The sequence below is a fragment of the Enhydra lutris genome, unplaced genomic scaffold, assembly GCF_002288905.1.
Source record: "Enhydra lutris kenyoni isolate GAN:26980312 unplaced genomic scaffold, ASM228890v2 scaffoldscaffold6, whole genome shotgun sequence".
NCBI classification, from domain to species: Eukaryota; Metazoa; Chordata; class Mammalia; order Carnivora; family Mustelidae; genus Enhydra; species Enhydra lutris.
In genome coordinates this window covers 5998386-6024728 of record NW_019154090.1, presented here as the reverse complement: position 1 = coordinate 6024728, position 26343 = coordinate 5998386, and the positions used below count along the sequence as shown (strand labels likewise).

The 26343-nt window shown below is 50.8% G+C and overlaps 2 protein-coding genes across 2 annotated transcripts in view; one reads left to right on the top strand and one right to left on the bottom strand.

The window, feature by feature from the left end:
* LOC111141846 (replication termination factor 2 domain containing 1) overlaps nucleotides 1-23568 on the top strand; it is a 40967-nt gene extending 17399 nt beyond the window's left edge. The window contains exons 6-9 of the mRNA XM_022494684.1: nucleotides 18860-18973; nucleotides 21913-21967; nucleotides 22287-22382; nucleotides 23326-23568. Coding sequence (XP_022350392.1) covers nucleotides 18860-18973; nucleotides 21913-21967; nucleotides 22287-22382; nucleotides 23326-23501 — 441 coding nt within the window. The 3' untranslated portion in view covers nucleotides 23502-23568. The remainder of the gene's footprint in view (nucleotides 1-18859; nucleotides 18974-21912; nucleotides 21968-22286; nucleotides 22383-23325) is intronic.
* Nucleotides 1897-8307, bottom strand: LOC111141845 (glucosaminyl (N-acetyl) transferase family member 7). Its single transcript, XM_022494683.1, is given in 6 exon segments — nucleotides 1897-2028; nucleotides 2031-2129; nucleotides 2132-2158; nucleotides 6102-6197; nucleotides 7334-8267; nucleotides 8269-8307. Coding segments are annotated over 6 exon segments (1281 nt in total). The 3' UTR covers nucleotides 1897-1942.
* Nucleotides 23569-26343: the final 2775 nt, after the last annotated feature.

The following is a 26343-nucleotide window of genomic DNA, read 5'->3' as shown; positions in this document are numbered from 1 at the left end:
ACAGTAGAGTCTGCGTTATAAGCAAGAAGGTTCTGCTCCTGAAAAGGGAAATTATCTCAAGATCTGATAAATGTGTCACCTTAAAGATACATTCTGTAGCGCTATGTTTCAGACATTGTCTTTGCATGCGATTTACTTTTGTTTTTACAAATGAACACAGGGAGAGTCTGACTCCGCATAGAGTAAGGCTGGACTCTGGAGCCAGGACGCCCGCTTAGATCCAAATCCCAGCTCCTCCTGCTTAGCCCTGTGGTCCTGGAAGGTCCCGCTGCTGCCCTGGCTGAGTTTCCTTATCTGTGAGATGAGTCAGACGTCATTCTAAGTTCTTCATCCTCACGGCAGATCTGTTAAGTAGAGGCCCAGGTTGGACCCTTCCATAGTAATGTGACTATTGGATTGACAATGAAATGAAATATGGAATGAAATGACAATCGAAATGAAATATTCAGTTGACATTGAAACAAAATGAAGGCAGATTTATGTTTCAAGTAACTTGAAAAGATACAAGCTTGCTTTTTTTTTTTATGGGTTTTGCCCTTAACTTGCTAGTGAGCTGTTATAAAATACATAACACGGTGGGTTCAAGCTTTCTGAACATAGCCAGTTGGCATCATCCACGAGCACTGTGCTGGCCTGCAAAACTGTGTAGAAAAGTAGAGCTGTGCTGTTGTGGGGCCCTTGCGTTCTGCTCTTTGACAGTCTTAACATTTTCAGTGTGTGATTTCTTTGGAATCAGGTGTCCAGGTCGGAGAAATGCTTGTTGAGATGGGGATTTTAGTGTTCTGGGGTTTTTACATTTGACTCGTGGCACCTGCTTTCAGAGCCTCTTTTCCTTCTGTTTAGCGTTGTGCTTTCCAGGGGCTCTTGGCCTTGACCGAGTTGATTTGATTTCGTTTCACTGCGGAGCTTCAGTTCCCGGAAGCTTTAGACTCTGCTTTTGAATCCCATGTTTATTTCTTTAGTGTCTTCTCCTGTGGTTCCAGCTTTGATTTATTTTGGTGGTTCCATGTCGTGCCACTTTATAGTTGGACATTTTCAATCTTGTACGATGCCACGAACTATTTTAGAGAAGGAGAATATAGAGGAAAGTCCTCAACAGAATGATGAGAAAGCCATGCATTGTTAAGACACCCAGATCTGCGAGTGGAGAGAATTAAGATCATTCCTGCCTTTGGCCAGTGCTGTTCAGTATGGTAACCACCAGCCACATGTGACTATTTAAATTTCCAGTTCATTAAATTTTTTTAAAAATAAAGATGAAAATGGACTTAATCAGTCATACTGTCTACATTTCAAATGCCCCGAAGCCCCCTGTGGTTGTGGCCATGGCTGTGGTCATCGGTATGGGACAGCTCAGACGTAGCATGGGGCCATCGGGGCTGATGGTGCCATTAGCACCGTGAGACTCCAGAGACGTAGGGCAGCCCTTTTAAGAAAGTGTGTTTGAACTCTGGATTAGTTTCATTTTACCCAAAGGAAGTAGACGCTTCTGTGTTTTTGTAGGATTAGCGGAACAAAGGTGCATGGTTCGCAGCCAGAGAGCACCGTTGGAGACAAGCGAAGTCTCGTTTCCAGTGGGTTCGCTCCGCATTAGACCCGCATCCACAGCAGGTCCCTGAGACAGCGTGTTCTTGTCTGACTTGAGTCAGGATCTAGTGTCGCAGCCACTGTTTACGGGAGCAGTCAGCCCTCCAGCTGGCGGGTCCAGGGCCCCCAGCAGTACCTTGAGTCACCTTTCCTCTCGTGATTTCTTCCTCAAAGCTGGAAGGTGGCCTACGGTTAATAGGAACGGCTTGTCAACAGCGTGTTGCTAAAGTCATCTGACGACTGGCTTGTATCAAGTCATCATTTCTCACTCTTCCTTCTTTGGCTGGAAGTTCTCTTACTACGAGTCAGGAGCAGGCGGTAGCAGTAAGAAAGCAAACACTCGGCAGCTCCCCGCTCAGCCGCTCGGTCTCCTGCTGAAGTGACTGTCCCGCGGGAAACGCCAGTGTGGCTCCACGGGAGCCTCTGCCTGATGCACCACAGCTGGTGCCACCGCTCCAGGCATGTCACCACCAGAGGGTCTGTCGAGTCGAATGTGCTGGCAAACAAAGGTGACCGAGTGATCCACGGCAGGTCTCCCGGGCATACACGCAGCTCTCGTGGACGTAGCGGCCTGTGGAAAGAAGCACAAAAACCCAGCTACCTTTGTGTCCTCGTCAGGTCACATTCACACACAAAAAGGGACACTTTTCCAGGGTCATCTGTAAAGGCCCCTGCTTCGTAGGAGCGCAGACTGAGTGTGATTTCCCAGCTCGCTCTCACGGGGCTTCTGTGTAGGATTTTGAGTCACTGGGGACAGGGATGTTGCCGTTCTTTCTGTCCGTGATCTCTGGCATGTTTAATGGCTACTTTAAGGGAATGCTGTGGAAGGTTCGTTAGTCACAAACACGAGGGAGGTTTAATAGCGCTCATTTGCCTGGCCCATTCTAAATTCTGTGTTAGGTCCCATGAACTTTGTTTTCCTTGGTTGTGGGTAGTTCTCAAGAATTGCCTCGGTGGCCACAGGCCCTTGCTACAGTCCTTTCTTGCTCTTGCTGAGTGAGTGATACAAATGGAAGGAATTAAAATTGGAATGGTAGAATCCAGTGCTCATTCCTTCTAGATGAACTCCATAGCATGTTTCATGTGCCTGACTCCGCGCTCAGCGCTTCCTTCTCTGTCACCCTCCCACCAGCACTGTGAGGTGGCTCCCATTACCACCTTCGGTTCCCAGAGAAGCAGGCTCCCAGTTTGTGTGTGAGGGAAAGGTCTGCCCATTTTGGAGACCTTGCTCTCTGCGCAGCTCCGCCCAGCTTTCCTCTGCACCCGGCCTCGCCATCCTACTTCTGAAAACCTGTCTGAGAGAGTGAGGGGAAAGGGGCAGAACTGCAAGCACAGAACCGTCCGGTGTTGTTTGTGCAGCTGGAAAAAGGCAGAGGGAACCTTCCCCTGGGAGCAGGCGTTTATCCAGGAAGAGGCCAAGCAGCTGGCACACAGTGAGCACTCTGGAAAAGGCACCTGTCGTCTGATTGAAATCTTTCTAACTATCAGTTAACTATCAGACGTTATGATATGATATGATAGTTATGAGTTAACTATCAGACGTTCCTGGTACAATGTCGCAGAGTCACCATAGAATGATACTTCGCCATTTGAAAAGTCTGAATATGGGCGGCTGGGTGGCTCAGTCCTTAAGCATCTGCCTTTGGCTCAGGTCATGATCCCAGGGTCCTGGGACCGAGCCCTGCATCAGGCTCCCTGCATTGCAGGAAGCCTGCTTCTCCCTCTCCCACTCCCCCTGCTTGTGTTCCCTCTCTCGCTGTATCTCTCTCTCTCTCTCTCTCTGTCAAATAAATAAATAAATAAAATCTTTTTAAAAAGAAAGAAAGAAAAGTCTGACTATGAAGAAAAGCAGGCTGAAATACTTAGGACAGAGTGAAAAAAGAATGAGCAGCACCTTGATTGTGTTTGGATAATTCTGTCATTTGCATACACATGAGTTTGAGCCAGAAGGGTACACAAGCAAATGGAAAGTCCTCAGTCGGGTTCCTGTTATTTTGATGATTACAAATAAACTCCCTGTTGCTGATAGCAACAGGGTGACCGTCCCTCTTGGTGTCAGCTCATCCAATGGAGGGGCACCAGGCAGCGGCACCTGGTTTGAGACCCAGCTCCACCACTTCCTGTTGCCACTTCCTGTGACATGGGGAGTGACCTCACTTCTCAGAGTCTGGGGATCCTCCTCTGTAAAGTGTGACTATGACAGTTAACAACTGAGAGTCGTTGTGAGCGTTGACTGCGGGCCCAGAGCCAGACCCCGGAAGGGGGCCGGGTCTGCCAGTGCTCGGCCAAAGGCAGGGGCCGTATTACTGCTTTACTTGTAGAGGGTCTGCACACTGAAGTGAGCAAGGGCGAGAGCTTTCTGAAGTGTTTACTTTGGAGCAGTGCTGATTTTTGCTAAGATTCACAGTTAATTGGGCGCCTGGGTGGCTTGTGGGTTAAGCCTCTATCTTTGGCTCAAGTCATGATCTCAGCATCCTGGGATGGAGCCCCGAATCGGGTTCTCTGCTCGGCAGGGAGCCTGCTTCCCTCTCTCTCTGCCTGCCTCTCTGCCTACTTGTGATTTCTGTCTGTCAAATAAAGAAAATCTTAAGAAAAAAAAAATATTCACAGTAATTGGGCTTTTTTGCCAACATTGACATATCCAGGTCGTCACTCAAAGAATTCAAAATCATTATTATTGATAGCAACAGCCCTTCGTGACTTTTTTTTTAAAGATTTTATTTATTTATTTGACAGAGAGAGAGAGACAGCGAGAGAGGGAACACAAGCAGGGGGAGTGGGAGAGGGAGAGGCAGGCTTCCTGCTGAGCAGGAAGCCCAATGTGGGGTCCGATCTCAGGACCCTGGGATCATGCCTGAGCCGAAGGCAGACGCTTAACGACTGAGCCACCCAGGTGCCCCTCCTTCGTGACTTCTTATACTGTGAGTGAATCATGTTTTCAGGAAGCATTTGAGCCCCCCAGCCCCACCCGAGCATTTATTGACTAGGCTTGTTCACCCCACATCTGTGTAATGGCAGCAAGTGCCTGTTTTGTAAAGAAAGGTTGAGGTTGCTCCTTAGGTCCCTAATTGAATCCTGGTGAAAATATTTATTAAAAATATCTAGGGGGCGCCTGGGTGGCTCAGTGGGTTAAGCCTCTGCCTACGGCTCAGGTCATGATCTCAGGGTCCTGGGATTGAGTCCCACATCATGCTCTCTGCTCAGCGGGGAGCCTGCTTCCGCCCCTCTCCCTACTTGTGCTCTCTCTCTGTCACATAAGTAAATAATTAAAATCTTTTAAAAAGAAAAAAAAAAGGAAGGGAAAACAAATATTAAAAAAAAAAATCTGGAAAATTCTTCCAGCCCTTCCAACCTGGTTCCTGTCGGGAGGATGGCTGCGCACACAGCAGCAGGAATTGCTTGTCCTCGAATTACTCTGGTGTTGGGTGTTGGACTTTCCATTTGTCTGCAGCCTGTTTCTTTTAGGTCAGTCTTTTAAACAGCTTAAAAATTGGGTGACCCCGGTTCTCTCTGGTCTACTGTAACTCAGGCCCGAGGACCACAGCCAAATGCCCACTGAGAGGAGGTGGCTGTACCTGGCGGTAGTCCCCACCATGGCTGGGCAGCCCCGTGCAGACGGAAAGGGGAGGCCGGGTCCCCTCGGACAGGGGCTGCTGTGCCCCGGCCACCCGCACGCACATCTGCTCCGCTCTTGCGGCCTTCTCCGTCCCATACGTCAGCGGCCCCATAAAGGTCAGACCCCTCATTTGCCTTTCCGTGCAGGCTCCCAGAGGGTTTGCGTCTCTCCCCGTGGGACGTGTGTACGTGGCACTGTGACCGCTGGCGTCCGGCTTGTCCCCAAGGTCATGTGCTCCTCGGGGGCAGCCGTCCGACCCTGGGCTCTGGGTGGGTGCGGAGAGCGGGTGCCTGAGACCCTGTCGGCGGCCGGTGCTTTTCCAGCCTGTTCGCCACCGAGGGACACGGCCCTCCCCACCCAAGCCGTGCTGTTCTGTATTGTCCTGGTAACTAAAACCTTGGGGACACCAGACAAGAATTCACAGCTCCCCAGGACAGTCTCCTGAGGGCAAAAAGCAAAAAGACCTTTCTTCAGCAAGAACCACTTAAAAACCCGCTCTGGACCTTCCCCCTGTGTTTGTTACTGATCGTCTGTTCTGGTGGCGAGCCCGGGAGACACACAGCGTTTTGAAGTGAGTGTTGAGTTTGAATTCTAGGAGCGGCCAGAAGAAACCCACTAGCTTTTGTGTATTTTTATCTTAAAACGTTTAAAGTTGCAGCCCGGTTTTGGCTTCACTTTGTGAAAATGTGTCAACCCAAATACCTAGGATTTGTGTGCTTTTCTGTCTAGGTATTATAATTAATAAGTTTTTTAAAAATTGACCCCGTGGCATCGGAAGCTCGCCCATCCCATCCCTGTTGTGCGCACGATCGTCTGTGGCTCCCGACAGTACCCGGGCGGCAGCTGGACAGTTTCCATCAAACAGGAAAGCTGGCTTTTGGTTTGGTTCGATTTTTACCTTTACATCCGTCGTGAACACGTCCCTCCTCGTGTCTCCATTTCACAGCGCGAACACCTCCTTCCCAGCCGGCGTCCGGGGTGGCTCCTGGGGCATCTGGGGGGGGAAGCAGAACAGGCATGGCCCCGTGCGCGGACAGCACCTCGGCCCTTCCCCTTGCTCCCTGGGCAGGGGTCCGGGGGAGAGGCGGGGCGCAGGGCAAGTCCAGCCTCGCCGCAAGAGCTCGGCTCTCCGCTGTCATCCGACGAGGGGCTAAGGCTCTGGGGGCAGTGGGGAGCCCCGCGCTGGCCTCGTGTTCCGGCGTTGTGCTCCACTTTCATCCCTTCCTGCAGCCCCAAAGTCACTGACCGCGTAGCGCGTGCCCTGGGCCTAATGATCTTGGGTTTCTTGGGATGGTGTCTTCCCCGTGACAGCCCTCTGAGGGGATTCAGAAGTAGGATTTTCACTGGCTGTGAGAGATTATAATAAGATCCTAACTGGTTTCTACTGGATCCGGCACTTGCATTGTCATCTGCACCGATTAGCGTAGCTGTTCGAGCCTGAAGCCGCACCCCTGCGGGAGCCGGTCAGCTTTATGCAGAGAGAAAGTGAGTTGCGTGCAGAAGGACATCAGCCCTCCCTCTGCCTCTCAGGGAACCCATCCGAGGTATCCTGTCTGCCACCCCCAAAGTTACTACTTTTAGTATTTTGTATTCTTTTTTTTTAAGATTTTATTTATTTATTTGAGAAAATGAGACAGCATGAGAGGGGAGAGGTCAGAGGGAGAAACAGACTCCCCCCACCGAGCAGGGAGCCTGATGTTGGACTTAATCCTGGGACCTCAGGATCATGATCTGAGGCAAAGTCAGTTGCTTAACCAGCTGAGCCACCCAGGCCCCCCAATATTTTCTATTCTTAAAGAGCCCCTAGCATTATGTCTGGCATTTAGTAGGTACACAGTAGTATTTAATGACTAAATGAAGAAGTTTCTGAAGATTCATGCTCAGGTGCTGGTAGGACTTCTTTCTAGAAAGGGAACAGGAGCAGCCGGGCTGGTGTGGGAACATGGCACATTCTCAGCAAACTTGGGATCCCTAAAACCAAAGAGCTTCCCATACTCAAGTGGAAAGTCTTGCAAAATGCAGAGCTATTTACCGCGTCGTAGAAAACAGTGAGATAGAGCTTTCACTCAAGAGTAAACTTCTGTCATTGCCTCTGATTTGAACAGACCCCACGAGCCAGATTGTTCTTACCTCTCAATCGGTTCAGAGTCACCCAGTAATGTCGTTCTGGGCTCTGGATGTCTTTGGACCAACGAAGCATGTCTTTTGTGCGGGCGTCAGTCAGGACATACTCTACAAACTTCCTCGTCAGGACATAGTAAGCACTTCCAAAATAAATTGTTAAATTAAGGGGCGGTTTGTCCTTGAATCTTTTATTTGGAGATACGTAGATATTTCCTTCAGGGGTGGATTCAGGATGACTTTCGCTTGTCTGGGATTTCACGTTCGGTGGTTGGACTACTCCAGGAGTGATGCTTTTGTCATTCCATTTGCTTCTGATGTAGTGTATGATTTCTTTGTTGGTTTTGATTGGAAAATCCTGCCCGCAAAGGTTAATGACGTAGTTCCATTGGAATTTGGGACGGACCAGCTCTTTCATACAGTTAATATCCGCCTGGAGTCTTGAAAAGCCGGTGTGGGCCGCTCTTGCGCTCTTTGATGAAATAAAAATATTTTCAAAACAGTTCACCAGGGTTTGCACAGCGGTCTTGTACTTCTTCAGAGCCGTTTCATCGACATGAATACAGTAAACGTTTTGAGGCACGTAAATCGCTCTGAGAAGCTGTGCAAACATCGCCAGCTCCTTGCGAATCATTATAATGTATGCCAGAGAGAAATTGCCCTCTTCTGCAGACAAGGGTCTGGTTATGACACGCAACTCCTGGGAAATCCTCGAGCAATTCCCTGACGTGCGTAAATGAGCAAGAATTTGAGAACCGTGAGGGTTTTTACAAAATCTTGCGATTTGTAGGGCGGCCCCTTTCCCTTCAAATAAAGCTGAACACAGTTCATCCGGATAAAAGCCGCATTCCACTACTGCTGGGTAGGTGGGTTCCTCCTCTGCTTCCTCAGGGGTTGGGTTCCGTAAATAAAGCAAAACGAAGATGCATACATACGGCCGCGCACACGAGGAGCCCGGGCTTTGTGGCTCGCAGCTGGCTCATGTTTCCGGCCTTCTCAGCACCATGGTTTAAAGGGTTTTCCTTTAAGCTTCCTACGAGAACAAGAGGGAGAATTTAGGGTGTGGCAGCTCTCCCCCAACCTGCAGCATGACTGAAGTGCACATATTTAAGGTGAATAACGCACTGGTTCTTCTATACGTCCACACCCGCAAAACCATCACCACGATCACCGTGACAGGCATTCCCCTCAGCCTGAAAGTCCCCTTGGGCCCCTTTTACTCCTCCTCCTTCCACTGTGTCTCTGGGCAGTTTCTGATGCTCTGTCCGTCACTGAATTTGCTGGCATGTTCTGTAACTTCATATAAACGGAGTCCTACACTCTGTGCTTTTTGCCTGGCCTGTCTCACTTCGCATACTCATTCTGAGATTTCGTCCACCTCATTGCGTTTATCACTGTCCCGGATTCCATCACGGGCACGCCACAGTTTATCTGTTCATCTGCTGTGGACATTGAAAACGTTTCCAGTTTTCAGGATATTACTAGACACTATAAGCATTCATGCACAAGTCTTTGGCTCTTTGTTTCTGTTTTTTTTTTATTTCAGTAGCTTTGTTGAAAGGTGCAGCCCTTAGCACCAAAACATGATGGTAGGTGGTTAGGTGACCTCTACCGACTCAGAATTAACACTTATGGATTCAAATGATTGAAATATGTATCAGCCTTCGGGAAAACTGAAAAGCGATCCACAAATCATGTTTACCAAAGTATGAGATATACTGCGGGTCTGTGGTTTATTTTCCAGGGGTTATTTACCCATAACGTTATGTCAGAATTGGGCACAGCCATCCTGGATGGCCTCGGGCTGCCCACTGCACACAGTAGCCGTTTGCAACACCTGCGGCGCTGGAGGTCTCCTTATGTTACAGCAGAAAATCCTGATGACGGCTTCAGCGAGCTTATAGTCATGATGTTTCATATCTACTTAAGACTTTGTTTTGGAACAGATGTAGATAGACACTGTCGTGTTCTGCATGATTCAGAGTTCATTTTATGCTGTTACTCTGTATCATGTTATAACTCCTCCCAGTAAAGGAAGCAACATATGGAGAGAAGTTTTGTGATCACAGAATTCGACTTGTTGACGTGAGTTTATGATTATTTTTAGAGAAGAGTTCAGTGATTAAAAACATGGTATCTTTATCTGATAAAAATTAATTGATAATGAGTTGCCTTTCTGGAACCCTACAGAAATGCATGAATAGGTTTAGTAGCAGGAGCAAAGGGGACCAGAAGCATTTTGATTCATTATTAATGCATGAAGACGTCATCACCTTTGAAATTTAGGAAGAAAACTGATCAGGTTAAACATCTATGTGATAGTAATTACTTTTTTCTTGTTTATAAATCCTGACTCCTGGTTTCCATAAGAAGTCGTATTGTTGCCTGTTTAAAAAGCCCATTTGCTTTTGAGTAGTGTTCTAGCTCACGCTGACATTAGTCCCTTTGCCCTTCCACATCATTATTGCAGACGCCGCACAGACGGAGCATGGACTAGGCAGCCTGTGAGCTCTCCTTGTGTTCTTAAACTATGAGCCAATAAAGGTTGTAAGTGCTGATTACGGGTTGTGAATTTAAAAAATGTATTTGTTTTCCTCTCATAGTTTCTTTTCCTTCATCCCGCTTCAAAAATAAAAAGCAGTCACTGCCCAAATAAACCAAGTTACAGTGTTTTTTGCCAGGTCAGTAAACGCTTGTGGATAGCCCCAAACATGAAATCTAATGGCATAATTTTAAAGACTTTTTTTTAAATTATGTAATACTTTTTATAAACACAAAAACTCGCTATAATGAACACACTTCCTGTCTGGTCTGTAAAATAAAACCTAGAAATTCAGCAGGAAGGAAATACCTTCCTGAAGTTAAAATAAATTTAGCTATTTTTATAGATGTTGGCTCCAGGGCACCCGCGTACCGTAGTTTGTGGCACTGTGTGACAGCTGTAGTGTGGGGAGGTGGTTTGGGGGCTTGTCCTCTTCGGGGTGGTTTGTAGGCTCAGGTCAAAGTAAAAGGTTCTGGTTTCATGGTAGGACTGTTGTTAGCCCCGCTTCGCTGACAGGTCACACCCCATGGAAACTGTGGCTCCGCCCCAGGGAATTGGCTCTTTTCAGTAGTTTGTAATAATTAAGTGAGGACAAGTCCCATGTGCAATCCGTTTTCCTTCCGGGCCATCCCTGAGCTAAGTGTTTTCGGTCCCTTCTGCAGCCCCGGGCGTGTGAGCGGGGCTGCATCCACCTGCCGCCTCTCTCCCCCGGGTCTGGCCGAGCAGAGCTCGGGCCTGTGCAGTCGCAGCTTCCCGCCCGGGTGGCCTCTGCGCTGCAGAAGCCACTGTGCCCTCCGGTGCCCGGGGCCGCGGGGTGGAGCTTAGTTGTCCTTGCTTCACCGCAGGCTCCTCCCGGCAGGCCCGCCCGCCCCGAGTGGGGCTCTTGCCTGGCTTTCACGTGCCAGTGACACCCCCCGCGGGCGTGGCGTCTCTGGGCCAGGCTGCCAGCCCGTCCTCTTTAAATGGGGGGGCGTGCCCCACCTTTGGTTTTGCAGACGCTTCCTAGCCTTGATTCTTGTGATCTGTGATGATTTTGTCTGGGATATAAACGTGGCTTTTGTTGCCATCATGAAAATGTAATCGTTAAACAGGTGACTTTCCTATCACTGAACTAATTGCCAGACATTTCCGTGGTGTTTTTCAAGTGTGAGGGATCGGCAGCTCACGTAGAAGGGCAGGGAGACTGAGTTTTGGACCCCTTTTTCCCGTCTGCAAAAACTGTATTTAAAATATTTATTTTAAAGGCCTTAGAAAGGGGCAGCTGGGTGGCTCAGTCAGTTGAGCATCTGCCTTTCACCCAGGTCATGATCCTGGGGTCCTGGGATTGAGCCCCATGTCCGGCTTCCCTGCTCAGTGAGGAGTCTGCTTCTCTCTCTGCAACCCCCCCGACATGCACGAACGCGCTTGCTCTCTATCACTTTCTCTCAAACACATAAAATCTTAAAAAATAGTAATAATAATAAAGGCTTTAGAAAGACTGGCAGTGGGGTGCCTGGGAGGCTCACTGGGTCAAAGCCTCTGCCTTCGGCTCAGGTCATGATCCCAGGGTCCTGGGATCGAGTCCCACATGGGGCTCTCTGCTCAGTGCAGAGCCTGCTTCCTCCTCTCTCTCTGCCTGCCTCTCTGCCTACTTGTGATCTCTGTCTGTCAAATAAATATAAAATCTTAAAAAAAAAATGGTAGTTATCCTTGTGTTTTATGGAGCAGATATGAAGATTGTTTGTCCGGACTAGACCCATTTTTTACTACTCCAGTATCTTCTTTCCTCACGTGTTACTGGAGTCACACATGGTTCCTGGAACTATGTATTATTTTGTGTGTAAGTGAGAGCATTCAAAGTCTCTTTTTATTTTATTGTCAGTTACTGAAATTACCTTTCCAGAGTCTTACATACTCTGATAATCTTTTAGTGCCTGCATCCCTGCAGCTTTTGGGAGACAGAGTCAGGGAATGTGTTCAGTGCGCAGATAGCTTCTAAACCATGAGTCATGTTTTGAAGATCATACATTCAGTTGACCGAAGACATGACATCCAAGAGATAGTCGAGAATCTCTTTCAGTAGAAATAACTACCAAAGTTGTGATTAAGGATGGGGTTTAATTTTTTCCTTTTTTATAGCATTAGAATCTATATAATAGCAGAAATGATTTTCAGTTAATAGGTCTCAAAATGGGCTTGTTTTGCTTTTTATGTTTTTGCCCGAGCATATAATATTATCAAGGAGTTACTTCAAAACGCGTTACTCCCCTAATTACTAGACCGAGTATGGTTTTCTTCTTCTTTTCTTTCCAGCCACAGTGCCCACCCACCTTCACCCACCACCCACCCCCCTCGACAAGCCTTAACAGCCAGAAACACAAGTGGGCAGCATGGGTTCGGTACCGGGTGTTACCAGTAGGACACTTTCTTTAAGGGCAGTCATTTTTTGTTAGGATGGGATGAATTGTAACAACTTTTCAGGGGAGTTGACAATATCCTGTATAAGCTAACTCTTTTTGCTGACTCTTTTGTACTTAGTTTTTGGTAATATCTGTGAGGAAACAGATAATAAATGGGCATCTTTAAGGATGAACTTAAAATATTTTGCCACATATTCTAGAATATTATTGTTTTGGACCATTAACATTAGCTTGCCCAGATTAAACATTGTAGTCTCCATTTCCTGGACCGAAGATGGGGTATACGGTAGTACCTGCCCCATAGGAACACCAGGACAGGAGTCCGGGAGCAGGTGGGTGTGAATTTCCTGCTGAGCCTCGCCGGGGATGGACACTCAGCTTGAGCAGGAGTGGAGTGCTTAGTGTTGACCCCCAAGACTGAAGGTCAACGGTGTCATTTACTGTAGGTTTGTTCTAAAAAAAGTCACTCCAGCCGCAGCAATGAAAATTTGACACCTGTCATTTTTGTGGTCGCTGGGCTCAGAACGATACCCATAAGTTAAAAACATTTGGTTTTCTTGAACTCTTTGTTTAAAACAGGACACTATTTTTGAGTTCAGATGCTGTCCCAACTGTCCAGCAAAACAGATGTCTTAGTCACAGTAGGTATACAATTCTCAGCTCCAATATGAAGAGGAAAACTTCGTTTTAGGATATCCTACAAAAAACCCCCACAACAAAAATAGCATGTGTATGATTGGCACAAAGTGAGGACTGAGGACATGGCCTTGATGCCGGCTTAGTTGTTATCTGCTGTGTGAGGAAGGAGCAGCTGGTGGCATTTTAAATTTAAAAATCTGATCACATGGGCGCCTGTGTGGCTCAGTCAGCTAAGTAAGCATCTGCCTTGGGCTCAGGTTATGATCCCAGGGTCCTGGGATCGAGCCCTGTATCAGGCTCTGCTCTGAGGGGACCCTGCTTCTCCCTTTCCCTCTGCCTGCTGCTCCCCCTGCTTGTGCTCTCTCTCTGTCAAATAAATGAAAATCTTTAAAAAAATCTAATCTCAAACTTGAAAACATTCTATTTTTATTTTCTTTTGGTTGAAACAAAGACCTGAGGGCTGGTTTTGAGAGAAAAAGATGCTTGCTACATCTGCATTGAAAAATACTACTCATCTCCCAATATTCTGTTTTAGAACTAAAGGAGGCAAAGAAAAACATTTTATTTTCATATTGTACCTGCTCAGCCTCTGCCGCTTATGACCCGGGCGTACTTAGTGAAGCACTTTCCAGAAGCTGCTCCTCAAGATTCCGAGGGGTGGAATGCTGGCCGCGTCCGCGCCTGGTCTGTTTTTTTTCCTCTCATCGGTGCTTCTCTTCCCGTGGCTTCCGCTCAGATTGCATGAACGGAGTTGTTTGGCCGGTTTTGTTACCCTTTCATCCCTGGAGGATTTTATTCTTGTTGGGTCTGACCTGAGGATTGGAAAACAGCGTCTGCTTCTCTGAGTGTTTCTCCAGGACCAGGTCACCGCCTTCCGAACACGACGAGCGACGGCAGCCTGGCCCAGGCGGAGGGCAGCAGAGGGGTCTGGCGTTCTGAAGCCTGGACGAGATCCTGGCAGTCGAGGGGCAAATTCTGTAAACGCTTTTAAAAATCAGAGGCCAGATGTGGTTATCTGAGCCTTTTTCATTAAAGGGGTAAATAATGAAAGTGCTTTAAAAATCTTTTTTTTTTTGTCGCTTCCTCAGTAGCATTCAGCATAATCCAAGCGTTTCAGCGTGGCTCTCCAGAGGGCCTGCATTCAGGGACGCAGGGGAGCTGTGCCCGGCCCGCTGCCTGGGGGCTCCGCCGGGGGCAGGCGGGGCCCGGGCACGGGCTGAGGGAGCCTCTGCACGGGTGCGGCTCTTCCCCTCTGCTGTTCTGCGCGGCCAGATGCTTGTGCTCTTCCCTTTCCCTTCTCTGGCTTCAGAGCGTCCCTCACTTGCTGTCTCTCAGGCTTCCCGCACACAGATCTGAGAAGAGCGGAGCCAAGAGGTGGGAGTCACACGCCTCCTCTTGAAGGTGTCCAGGCACCTGAGCTTGACATTTAGTCAGGTGGGTCCTGATTTGCTTCACCTGGTCGCAGGTGATCCGAGGTGCCTGTCGCTCTTCTGCAGAACAGGTGTCGCTGTTGCCATAGGAAAACTGCGTCATTGGGCCGATGAGGTCGAGTCTCTTTAAGCTCATGGGGCCGCAGCGTGGCTGTGTGTGGCAGGTGTACTTTTTATACGGAAACAGATTCGTGCCGCCTTTCAGTGGTGGTGAGACCTTGTATGTGTTTGTAGGGAGATCTTCAGAGGCCGGGAGGTGAGGTTTTCGGGCAAGAATCGGAAAAGGAAAGGCTCCCGGCCACTGGTGCAGTCTTGTGCACCTGTGTCCCCCGTACCTTGAGTGCTTGTCGGGAAGGTCAGCCTGTGGGTGCTCGGGAACCGGGCGCTTTGCAGTGGCCCATTCCGAGCGGATAGGATCGGTGCTGGACTTCACCTGGGACCTCACATCCTGAACCTGGAGCGGGGAAGATTCTCTAAGCAAAAAGCCGTGGAAGAAAAACTGAGAACACAGTGGCCTGCGTACAGCTTTACGCTTCCGTGGCTCGAAGGGAAATAGAGAATAAAACCAAACACACGGGAGGAATTATTGTGATAAGTGGACCAAAGGTCAACAGGCCTAATGTATCAGCTTCTTACACAGATTGGTTCAAGTAAAAATTTTTTGGATGAAGATCCTAATAAGTAGGGGTGCCTGGTTGGCTCAGTTGGTTCAGCATCTGCCTTTGGCGAAGGTCATGATCTCGGTGTCCTGGGACCAAGCCCCGCATGGGGCTCCCTGCTCTGCAGGAAGCCTGCTTCTGCCTCTCCTCCCACCCCCTCTCATGCTCGCGCTCTCTCTCTCTCAAATAAAGTCTTTAAAAAACATCCTAATAAGTAAAGTGGACCTACAGCATATACACGTAATGCACGAGAGGCAGTAGGAATGCGGTGGGGATTTTTGTTTCTTAATCAAAGCCAAAAAGGAACTATCTCCTTTTACCTTTCAGATCAGTGTAAGCATTTTGGTTCCTTCAAATTATGTGGTGTGATGGGAAGTCTTACGTGTGGTTGGTAGGGAGTGTAAAGTTCATATGACTTTTCACAAGAACTATTTGGCTTTAAATTTTTATTCCCTTTCATCCTGGTTTGAGGTATTTCTTCGGGTCGTGTTTTCATTTACGCATAGAGCGATTATTTCCTGGTGCTCAGTGTGTGCAGGACTACTCGCCACAGCTGAGGCGGGTAATGACCAGTCCGTCCCTCTGGGGGCTTCCGGTGTGACAGAGGGAAGCACTACTTTAAAAGTCAGTACCCACGTAGGGGCACACGTTCATTTACTACGTGTCACAAAGTATTATGTAGGAAACAGACTTCAGTGATGGAGAATAAACGAGTCCCACAAGTGGGGTTTTGGGGCCTGAGATGTATGCCGTTGGGTGTTCATTGCAAAGATTATTTGTAAGAACAGTGACTGAGAAACCACTTTTCCATTTGTGCAGGATACAGACCTGCAGGCAGAATAGCAGAGTAGCATGTTATCATAATTCTACCCGTTCCCTCGGCCCTTTTTTTTACAGTTCTCTCGGCTGGCTTGTTTTCCCCTAATGCTTAAAAAAAAAGTTAATATCTAGAGATCATGGACATATTTCTTTTTCTTTTAGCTTAATAAGCACTTTCTACATTGTCACACTCTAAAATAACTATCTGCCTGCCCTTTTTAAGAATGTATTGTGATTTATTTTCCCCATCTTGGGGGCGTCTAAGTTATAAGTGATAAAAGGAAGCTAATTTAAAGTAAATACATGATCTCAGCTGTGCAGTAACAGTACACATAGAAAAATGCATTTGCAGGAAAATATGGGTGTTTTTCGCTTATGAGTTACTTTAGAAGCAGAGAGGGTCCGCCCCTTTGGGTCAGCCGTGTCTCTGCTGCAGCCCTCCCCTCACTTTCAGAAGTAGCCCTCCCTCTCCCTTTGGTCCCGAGAGAAGAGCCCCGGGCCGGCAGCGGGCACTGTGGGCGGAAAGCCGCGTGCTGCCCGGGCTGCGCTTGCTCCCAGGGAGTGGGCCACTCACGCAAGTTCCTGGAGGCAGAAGCCTGCCGGGGTCAGGCACCCCCAGCAGGACGGGGCTTGCTGCCAGCGGGAACTCATGTGCCTGGGCTCTAAAGGGCAGCCTGTTCAGGTCCCAGCAATTAAGGCCTCGAGGGCGTGGGTTTAGTATTAATGGATCTTTTGAATTTGGGGGAGAAAGCAAGATATCTCAATTTTTAGTATGAAAGGTGTTCCTGACTTTTTATGGTTAGTGGCTAATTCAACTTTAAAACTAGAACTCTGGGCACAACACACCACAACTGCAGGTAGAATGGGGTCCACAGTCCGATCTACACAACTAAACAGTCACGTGTAGAGGAGGGAGGGAGGCTGCTGACTGCTGACACTCCAGGAAGGGGTGCGGGGAACTGGTGGAAATCAGCCACGGAAACCCCAGGTGGGGAAGAAAGGGGGGCAGGCTAATGGAACAAATGGGGACTCCTTTCTGCCTCTTGGTTGTGTGCTCGGGAGGGTTATTGACGCCATTGCCCCAGCCCCCCTGGGCCGCATCCGCCACATGATTCTGTTCCTGCAGATCCCTTTTCACTCCCTTCTCAAGAAGGAGATCCCCCAAGGGAAGGCTCTACCCAAATCTCCCCCAGCGTGGGGCTTCCCTGGGGGCCTCCTCCTGCAGAGCCTGGAGGCCTCCCTGCAGTGATGGCGACAAACAAGCTCCTTTTCTTCCAAGGCAGTCCCAGCGAGGTGCTAACAGCCCCCCTTCTCTTGTTCATAGGACTTCCCTGTGGCCCTGATCACAGGCTGTGTGGGCCAGAGGGTGGGGGCGGGGGTTCTCTTCAGCTGTGACATCTTACCAGGTCCCTCCTAGGAAAGGAGGTGTCTTCAGTGTGTGCAGTGGGTTTGGGGGGTGAGAACCACAGTAAATAACCAAGCTAAGGCAGCCCCTGGGGGGCCAGCCCGTGTCCAGTGGCTCTCCTGTGTGTAGGGAGGTGCTGGGAAGAACTTGGCAAGTTTTAAGAAGAGCACTTCCGTGTCTTGTGCTGAGAATGTGTTGTAGAAAAGAGATTCTGGGTACAGTAGGTCTGTGGCTGTTCCTCTTCCGGGCAGGATAGGCTTTCGAGGCCTCCCTGGGGTCAGCACGTCGTCGTGCTCACGGCTCACGCTTATCCCAGCAGGCTGATAGGGCTGCGTGGCCGATGGTAAGGGACAGACCTGGGCAGTGTCAGCAGAAATTGTGCACTCTCCCTCCGTGAAAGGGCACAGAGACCCACTGTGTCCTCAAGACACATGCATTCATGTGTGTGTGAGGTTTCTCCCAGGGAAGCTAGTTAGAAACACAGAGATGTGTCCTGGAGACAGTGTGCATCAGGACGGGTCGCGCTCGTCCAGGAAAGCGCAGCCCGCAGCTGTAGCCCCTCTGGTTGACTGTCGGGTACCCAGCCCTGTGCTCCGCTCCCTTAGCCGTCGCCCTGAATTCTCATCTCCTCCCGGCCGTGCTGGGACTTCCGTTTACTTCCCATTTAACAGATGCGGTAACTGAGGCCCAGAGAATGCATGGGTGTGTCCGGGCTTTGGGACCCACAGGAGGGGGAAGAGCCCAGAACAGAACAGACGCTGGCCCCAATCCTTCCCTCAGCGGGGTGGGCTCCCCAGGCGGGCCTTTGAAAATGCAGGACCCCCACCCCGCCCCCACCCCCATGGGAACAAGAGTGGGCAGGGGCCCAGGAGAGAGCTGAAGGAAGCCCCTGCCTCCACACAGGTCCTTCCACTGTCCTGCTGGGATGGAGCCCAGTTCCCCCAGTTGGCCATCTTCCCGGACGCTGGAGCAGGGGCTCTCAAAGCAGGGTTCCCCCACAAGCAGCGTCCACATCACCTGAGAACGCCCTAGAGATGCGCGTGACGGGGCCTCACCCCGGAGCTCCTGAATCGGACACCGGCCGAGGGTCCCCTCGCTCTCGGAGACCCTGACGCCAGGTCAGGCTGGCGAACGTCTGCTCTGTCTGGGACGGAGGCTCAGCCCGGGGCCAGCGGGGTGTGGCGGGCACAGCACAGGCTCTAGGGGAGTGATCCTCCCGAGGCGAACCAGCAGCAAGTGCTCACAGATAGGCCGGTCCCTGGTGCAGACGTGCCCTGCGTGCCCAGCAGCTGCCGCGGCGGCTGTGAACAGGGCCCTTCTCCCGCCGCCTGGAGGTCGGGGCCGCGGGGCACACCTGGATGGAAAGAAGCCTGATGCCGTTAGGAAATGGTGGGTTCCCTCCAGGTTCGCAGCCACCAGTGTGGGGCTAGCCTCACAGAGCCCCTCTCGGGCCTGCCATGCTGCCTGCGTACACAGAACTGGCCAGAGCAGGGCTCGCTCTCAAGCTGGCTCAGCCGAGACCCGGGCAGGAAGTTCCCGAGGGTTCGCAGAGCTGTGGTTGGGCTCGGGGAGCATCTGGGGGGCGTAGCTGAGCGGCCCTCCACGTGCTCATGGAGTCTCTCCTGTGTTCTGTCCTCTCCAGTGTGGGGCCGCCTTCCAGGATGACGATGTCATCGTGCTCAACGGCACCAAGGAGGATGTGGAAACGCTGAAGGGGAGGATGGAGGAGAGGAGGCTGAGGGCAAAGCTGGAGAAGGTAACGGAGCCCTGGGGTCCACCCCCGTCCCCAGAGTCTTCAGCTGCCACCTGCCGCCTCTGCTGTGGGGCCGTGGCAGACCCCGGGACTGCACCGCGGGGGCTGGCTTTTGGACGCGCAGTGATGGAGGCGCTTGTATGGCCTTGACCGGCCTGGGCTCACTGTGGGGGGCATGACGGTTCTGCCCTCCTTCACTCAGTTGCTGCATCTGTGACATGGGGCTGGTGACAGCACCTGCGTGGGGCGGGGTGCTCAGGAGGGTCACCAAGATCAGGCCCGGTTGCAGCCCGGTGGGGAAGGGGTGCAGCCGCCACCCCCACTGTGCTGTGCCGGCTTTAAGAGTGTGGGTGTGTAAGACTCGGACGGTAGAGTGGACAGCACATCCGGAGAGCCTGTCCGTCCAGGTCTGAATGTCCTGCGAATCCCCTGGAGATCTGGGGGGCCTGGGAGCCTGCGACCCCCACCCACTGCTGAAGCACCTCAGGTAGTGTGGGGCTGAGCAGCCTTCCCACGCCTGGGGGCCGCCCCCGGCCTTCCTGAGCCCTGCCCGGCCTCTAGTTGCGAGGGCTGCCTCTGCTCTTTGAAGGGAGACCAGTGCTGGGGACCCATGGCCACAACTAAAGCTCTGTGTGGACACAGACATGGTGGGAGGGCTTTGTTCTGTGGCCCTGGGCCTAGGATCCTGTTCCATAAGCGGTGGATTCATTGCCTCCTGACTTGGCCTAAGGACCAGGCTCAAAACAGTTTATTAGCTAAGAAGTCCTTCTGTGTGCCATCCGTTACAGATCCAGCAGCAAATTTTGTTGTTTCTTAAATATTTACAAATGATTCCTGTGATTTTTGTGAACAGCAAGTTTTTCATTCTTCAAACAAAACAAGTTAGGGCACCTGTCTGGCTCAGTCCAGAGAGCACGGAACTCTAGATCTCCAGGTTGTGAGTTCCAGCCCCATGATGGGTGTAGAGATTGTTAAAAGATAATAAATTTTTTTAAATAATCACAATTTTAAATTATAAGATTAAAAATACAGAAGAAGTTAGGTTCAGGGCAAATGTGGCAGAAATTTTGTGATTAGAACTAAGAGGAATGTTTTGAAGCATTACGAAATGCGTTTCAGTGTCCTGAGGACGATAAAGTAGTGGGGAAAATTGCCTGCCTCTGTGGGGCATCCATGTATCAGTGATGTAATCATCAAAGTTTTTCGGAGTTGTGTTTTTCTGATCATCACAGAGGAAAGAACAGGACCCTACACCCCCCGGAATGTAAGTGCACTCATTCTGTTGGCTTTGTGTGATTTTGTTATCGTATGAGCAAAAAAGAAAAAAGCTTGAGAGAGTTTTGACAGTTATCAAAAAGGATCTGCTGGTTCATCCTTGCTGTCATTGACCGAGCTCCGTTTTTAAAAAGCGCGAAAGGGGAAGAAAAGTGTTTCTGAGGCTCCTGGCGTTTGTGTCGTCATTAGCGAGCCGCTGCAGGGAGCGGACTCCCGTCCCAGAGTTCCCGCTGAGGTGTTGAAAGCCCAGTGGAGCCGGCACACCCCTCTCCGCAGCTTCTGGGAATGCCTCTTAGATACTGCTACCAGGATACCAAAGTATTTCCCAAATATACTCTCAGCCGAGGACAGGACATGGCATTTCTTCTCCGACTTCTTACTGCTCTTGCTTTTAGAAGCCTCAGCTGTCAGTGAAAGGCTCCAAAACCCCGTTGTCTTTCCTTGAGGACTGGGTATCATCCTCACGGATTTGAATGTGGGCCTTGCACGTGTGAAGCAAACGGGAAGTTTCTATGTTGTGTAGAAGCGTTACAAGTCATTCTGCCTCTCTGTATTACAGGTTCAAGGTGTGTTCCCCTGGCTTCTAGTGCCCGCAGCCTTCGGTCACAATTAGGCCGTGTGTCTTTAGCGCCACCTTTTGGATACTTAGGAAAGTGCACGTTAAAGTAAATTCTCTGAATAAACATCCTTCTGTTCCTGCTCTGAATCCGTTCTGACACAGCTGTGTGATCTTAGAATGGTTAGTTTCGGTTCTTAAATTTTTGCTGACCAATGTCATTATTCTGAGTGACAGAATTCTAGTGCCTAGAAGTCTTTTTTTTTTTTTTTAAAGATTTTATTTATTTATTTGACAGAGAGATCACAAGCAGGCAGAGAGGCAGGCAGAGAGAGAGGAGGAAGCAGGCTCCCCTAGACAGCAGAGAGCCCGATGCGGGGCTCGATCCCAGGACTCTGAGATCATGACCTGAGCCGAAGGCAGCGGCTTAACCCACTGAGCCACCCAGGCGCCCCTAGTGCCTAGAAGTCTTAACAGGAGTAATCCAGAGTTTAGGAGGATGGGCTCACGTGCCCTTTAGCATAGTGTCAGGTCTTTGTTTGTTCTCAGTAATCTCTACACCCAGCGTGGGGTTCGAACCCCTGACCCCATGATCAACAGCGGCGTGCTCTTAGACTGAGCCAGCCAAGTGTCCCTGGCCTCAAGTCTCTGTGGTGAGATAAACAAGTTTCAGAGCAGCTCGGCTGCTCTGAACATGAGAGGCCGGTGTGGGTGAGGCTTGGTGCATCTTAGACGGGCCGGCCCGCGGCGCCCATCCATAACCTCGCGGCTCCTGGACCCGCTCTTTCGTGTGCGGTAGTCACCGCTGATGCAGGTACCACTGAAATCTGGCGCCTTCGTTTAAGATTTTTGAGAATGCGGTTTTTGGAATATAAGTAGAGAACCATGCAGATCTCTTCAGCTGTATTCCTGAGGGAGCAGAAGCGCGAAACTGGAAACACATGCCCAGGGGCGGGGTTCAGGACTCGTGCGGTCAGAGTCGGCTCCAGAACGAGCACCTCCCTCACACGGACCGCGTCGGCCTGGTGGCGGGTCCAGGGCGGCGGCAGCAGCCACGTTTCCGCTGAAGTAGAGTTCAAGCACATCTCGGGTTTGCTCTTTCTCTTTACAGAAAGCAAAGAAACCCAAGGCGGCAGAGTCTGCCTCAAAGCCAGGTGTCAGTGAAGGTAAGAAACTAAAAGAGGGCCATATTTCAGCAAAAATAAGGCTGTGGAGCTGTTTCTTTCAAAAATTCATGCATTTGGGGTGCCTGGGTGGCTCAGTGGGTTGAAGCCTCTGCCTTCGGCTCAGGTCGTGATCCCAGGTCCTGGGATCGGGCCCTGCATCAGGCTCTCTGCTCAGCCAGCAGCCTGCTTCCCCCTGTCTCTCTGCCTGCCTCTCTGCCTGCTTGTGATCTCTGTCAAATAAATTAAAAATCTTAAAAAAAAAAGAATTCATGCTTTTGCTTTGTTTTTGTCTGCCTTACTTTTGTTATTTTTTAAACAGAATTTCCAGGGCCATCAAAAATTAAGACAGGGAAGCCTGAAGAAGCCAGCCTTGATTCTAGAGAGAAGAAAGCCAGCTCAGCTCCCCGGAGTGCAGGTGGGTCCTGCTGAGACTACAGGGGCTGTTGGGAGGGCTGCCGACCCAGGAGCTGATGTCCCAGTTCCACCGGAGCGAATCTGAAAGCACGAGCTGATCCTAAGTCATGTTTCTTAGTAGTCCCTGAGCTCTCTGGGAGGCTGAGACACAGCCGCTCCACCCCAAAGCCTGGTTGAAGGAGTCTGGCTACCGATGCTACTTGTTCTCCTGTTGAGTCCGCCTCTGGCACCAGGCTAGCCAGGCTGCCCAGGGAGCCAGACTCAGACGTACCACGAAACTGGTTAGTGGCCCGAGGCTCGGGGCAATGGGCGGGAACGTCCCTGATAAGGCTGGGGTTTCACGTGCACCACACGTGGCACTCCACCAGCCTTCCCTTTACCTGCCTCTGGCCAAGTGTCAGAGGGACATTTGACGCATAGCCCAGAAGTCAGTGCATTTCTCCTGCCACCTTTATCTTAAAGGAAAGATAGATTTCACAAGAAGGCAACACAGATTTATTGTTAGGTGAAAGAAGGTGTAATCCTGTGTCGTGAGTGGCACCCGCCACGGTTAATGGGTTCCAGCCTCCACCCTGCACAGCGTGGCCACTGGCCTGGCCGTAGGTGACCGGGCCTCCTGGAACTTGCGCACCTGCCACTGTGAGGCAGGCTGGTGGCACTTCTCCCGAAAGCGAGCTGATCTACAGCTTTTGCAGGGCTGGCACCAGAGCGCAGAGGACAGCGAACAGTCACTGGTGTGGTTTTCAGTGATAGACTTCGGTGCAGGAGCCTCATCTGTTTCTAGGAGTTGGCAGTTGAGATGATGTACTTTCTCATTTACCCCGAGAAAGGAAGAGGGAGATTCCTGAGATTAACAGACTTTTTTTTTCCCTTTTTAAGAACGCGATATGTGGAGTGAGGTGTAGGCCCAACATTAATGTATTTGGCTTTTCATTCTTCAACAGCAAACGGGAGCTCTTCTGGAAAAGTCGGGAAGCCTCTGGGTGGACCCCCAAAGCGGTCCATTGCGGACAGCGAAGAGTCGGAAGCTTATAAGTCCCTTTTCACGACTCACAGCTCCGCCAAGCGCTCCAAGGAGGAGTCCGCCCACTGGGTCACCCACACGTCCTACTGCTTCTGAAGCACGTGCTGCACCCCGTGCCACACAGGCCCGTCCAGTTTCCACCAGGGCAGGTGGCCGGGGCATGCCTGTGCCCTGTCCTCTGCTGGCTCCGTTTGCGCCGAGCTATAAAGTCGTCCTCCCAACCCCCAGAGCTGGCGTGGTCTCCCCTGCTTGTGACATGTGTGGGTTCCCGTGGTGACGTGCTGGGCCCTGCCCGCCCCCTCCTGCAGGCTCATGCCCTCCCTGTGGCCTGGAAAGAGGCATTCGCTGTACCTTTTATGGCTGAAATAAAGACTCCAGATTCCTTGGGGTGTGGGGGTGGCCCATTTTGCCTAAAATTCTAATGATTTTGCTGCCGGTAGTGAAACAGACCAGGTAGAATTGGACTTTAGAACATGAGCTTTCCATGCACCCCGCTGGCGTGTCCATTGGCAGGCACCCCTCTGCGCCCCCCCAGCAGAGCTGCGGCCTTCCCGGTCGCGTCTTGAGGGAGGTTCCTTTATTTTTATCACTTTCAAGTTGAAAGCCTTTTAGTTGGGTACCTGAGGGTTTGATATAAAAATAAAGCAAGTCTGCCTTTTCTCTCATCTGTATTTTTCTCTCTTCCATGTTTAAGAAAATGACAGCCTCTCCACTGATGGCGATCAGCATTTCCACATAATGAGTTCCCTTTTCTTGCAGAAGATGAAGGCAATTCTGTGTAAAATCGGTGTCTCTTACTGGTCCATCCCGTGTGCTGACGTCAGGCGTGGAAACGTCCTGCATGGAAACGTCCCGCGGGACTGATTCAGAGCTGGGAACACCCCACGTCAGCCCAGCTTTCTGGAGATGGTCGCACCGTGGACGGGCCTGGCCGGTTGCCATCAGCACGCGGGAGATGGAGCCGGGGAGAAAGGCCGGAGGCCTGGGCGGAAGGACTGTGTCCCCCTGTCCTCTGTCTCCGAGGAATGGAAGCTCGGCCCTGAGGTGTCTCTGTTATGAACAGAAAATCATTTTGGGGCGCCTGAGTGGCTCAGTGGGTTAGAGTCTCTGCCTTCGGCTCAGGTCATGATCCCAGGGTCCTGGGATGGAGCCCCGTATCGGGCTCTCTGCTTAGCGGGGAACCTGCTTCCTCCTCTCCCTCCTGCCTGCCTCTCTGACTACTTGTAATCTCTGTCTATCAAATTTAAAAAAAAAAAAAAGAAAAAAAATCATTTTAATCGGAATTCAATTCACATCAGTGGATTTTTGTGGTGGGAGTTTCCAGAACAAAACTGAATTGCCCATTTTCTTTTCCTCACCCATTTCCTATATAGCCCAGTGAAACCATTTCCTAATTGTTGCATTTTTTTTTTTATATTAACAGCCATTATTTCTGCCAACTTCAATTTACCTCATTTTAGTCTTAATCTTATTCTGTGGGGACTAGTTTGTCTCCAGTTTTTCCCCGTTACCCAGTCACAGTGTCCCCAGCATCAAAACTTGAGCAGCTCAGGCCGCCTTCCCCTCAAAGTCACCTCCAAGCTCTGAGTGTCCCTCTGCCCTGCCCTTCCACCCCAGCCTCTGCCACACTCAGCAGCCACCCCCTGCAGCTCCCCCCCAGCCCCACGAGCACCGCAGCCCCGGCGGAGAGCTTGCCGTGGGGACTGCTTCCAGCCTTCCGTGTCCAGCAAGGCATGAAGTCCACAGAGCCCCGAGGAGCAGCACTTGTTCTGGAGGTGGGGAACGGTCTGCCTGTGTCCCTCTGGGCCTGGCAGGGTGCCAGGGACACAGGAGAAGGAGCGCAGAGCAGTCATGGCTCAGAGCTGCCCCTATGTTGACTGAAGCCTCAATAGGCCTCATCTCCTGGGACTCGCCCACCACCCTCCTGGGCCAGTGACCACCTCACGTCTTGCAGCATCGCACACACGGTCACAGCTCGTGTCCGGTCAGGACGCCACGCCGTCTCTCCCACAGAGACTTGCCAGTCAGTCAGCGGAAGGGGGGGCGAGGCTTCCACGCGCCCGCAAGCTCCTGCCGCCTCTGCCCACGCTGCAGGGCCCGAGCCACTCTGCCAGGCCAGAGGGACCCGGGAGGGCGAGAGCTCCAAACACAGGCTGTTTCAGTCTTTGATTTCCAAGAAATCTAACGAAAGCCTCCCCACAATGAACTGAGATTTCCACTCAACACCTTGAACCTGTTCTTGCTTGGATTTGGACCCAGAGAGCACTTTGGCTCAAAGATCTTTGCTTCATATCTGCTTTTCCACTTGTCCTCATTCTTTTGAAAAGTGCTTTAGACTTTTGAACACAGTATAAACCAAGACAGTGTGATTCCTGTCGTGGAATCTATGTCAACATTTCCGAATAACAAAAATCAGGTGGGGACGAGATTTCCCAAGCATTCCCGTGGAGTGGGGTCACCCATGTACGAGAAGTCTGTGTGCCCCTCACTGCATCGCACCATAACTGCCACATTTTAGAGCACTGTTGGGGGGTGACTTAAATTATAGGGTCCACACAGATACGGGGCCACCCCAAAATACCCTGCAGCCGTAGCTTGGCAACTCTCCCACAAGACCCACATGAGGCTGCTCGGGAGATCAGGACCGAGCCTCGATTCCAAGGATGAGCCCCCAAGGGTCACGGGGGCACCCCCCCCAAGCACGAGGCCCGAGACACCAACCACCTGCTTCCCAAAGGAGCAGCTACAAAGTAGCCCCTTGGGAGGGCTTCTTTAACTGCCTACTTTCTAATCAGACCTTTGGATTTGCATCCCTGCCAGCCCCCTCGCAGACCACCTCCTGCAGGAAGGCCCCCGCCTTTCCATGAGCTGTGCACATGCAGGAGCCGTCTTGCCCTGTGGTTTCAAGTAGTCCTACGAAACCTTGCTCTATGCCCAC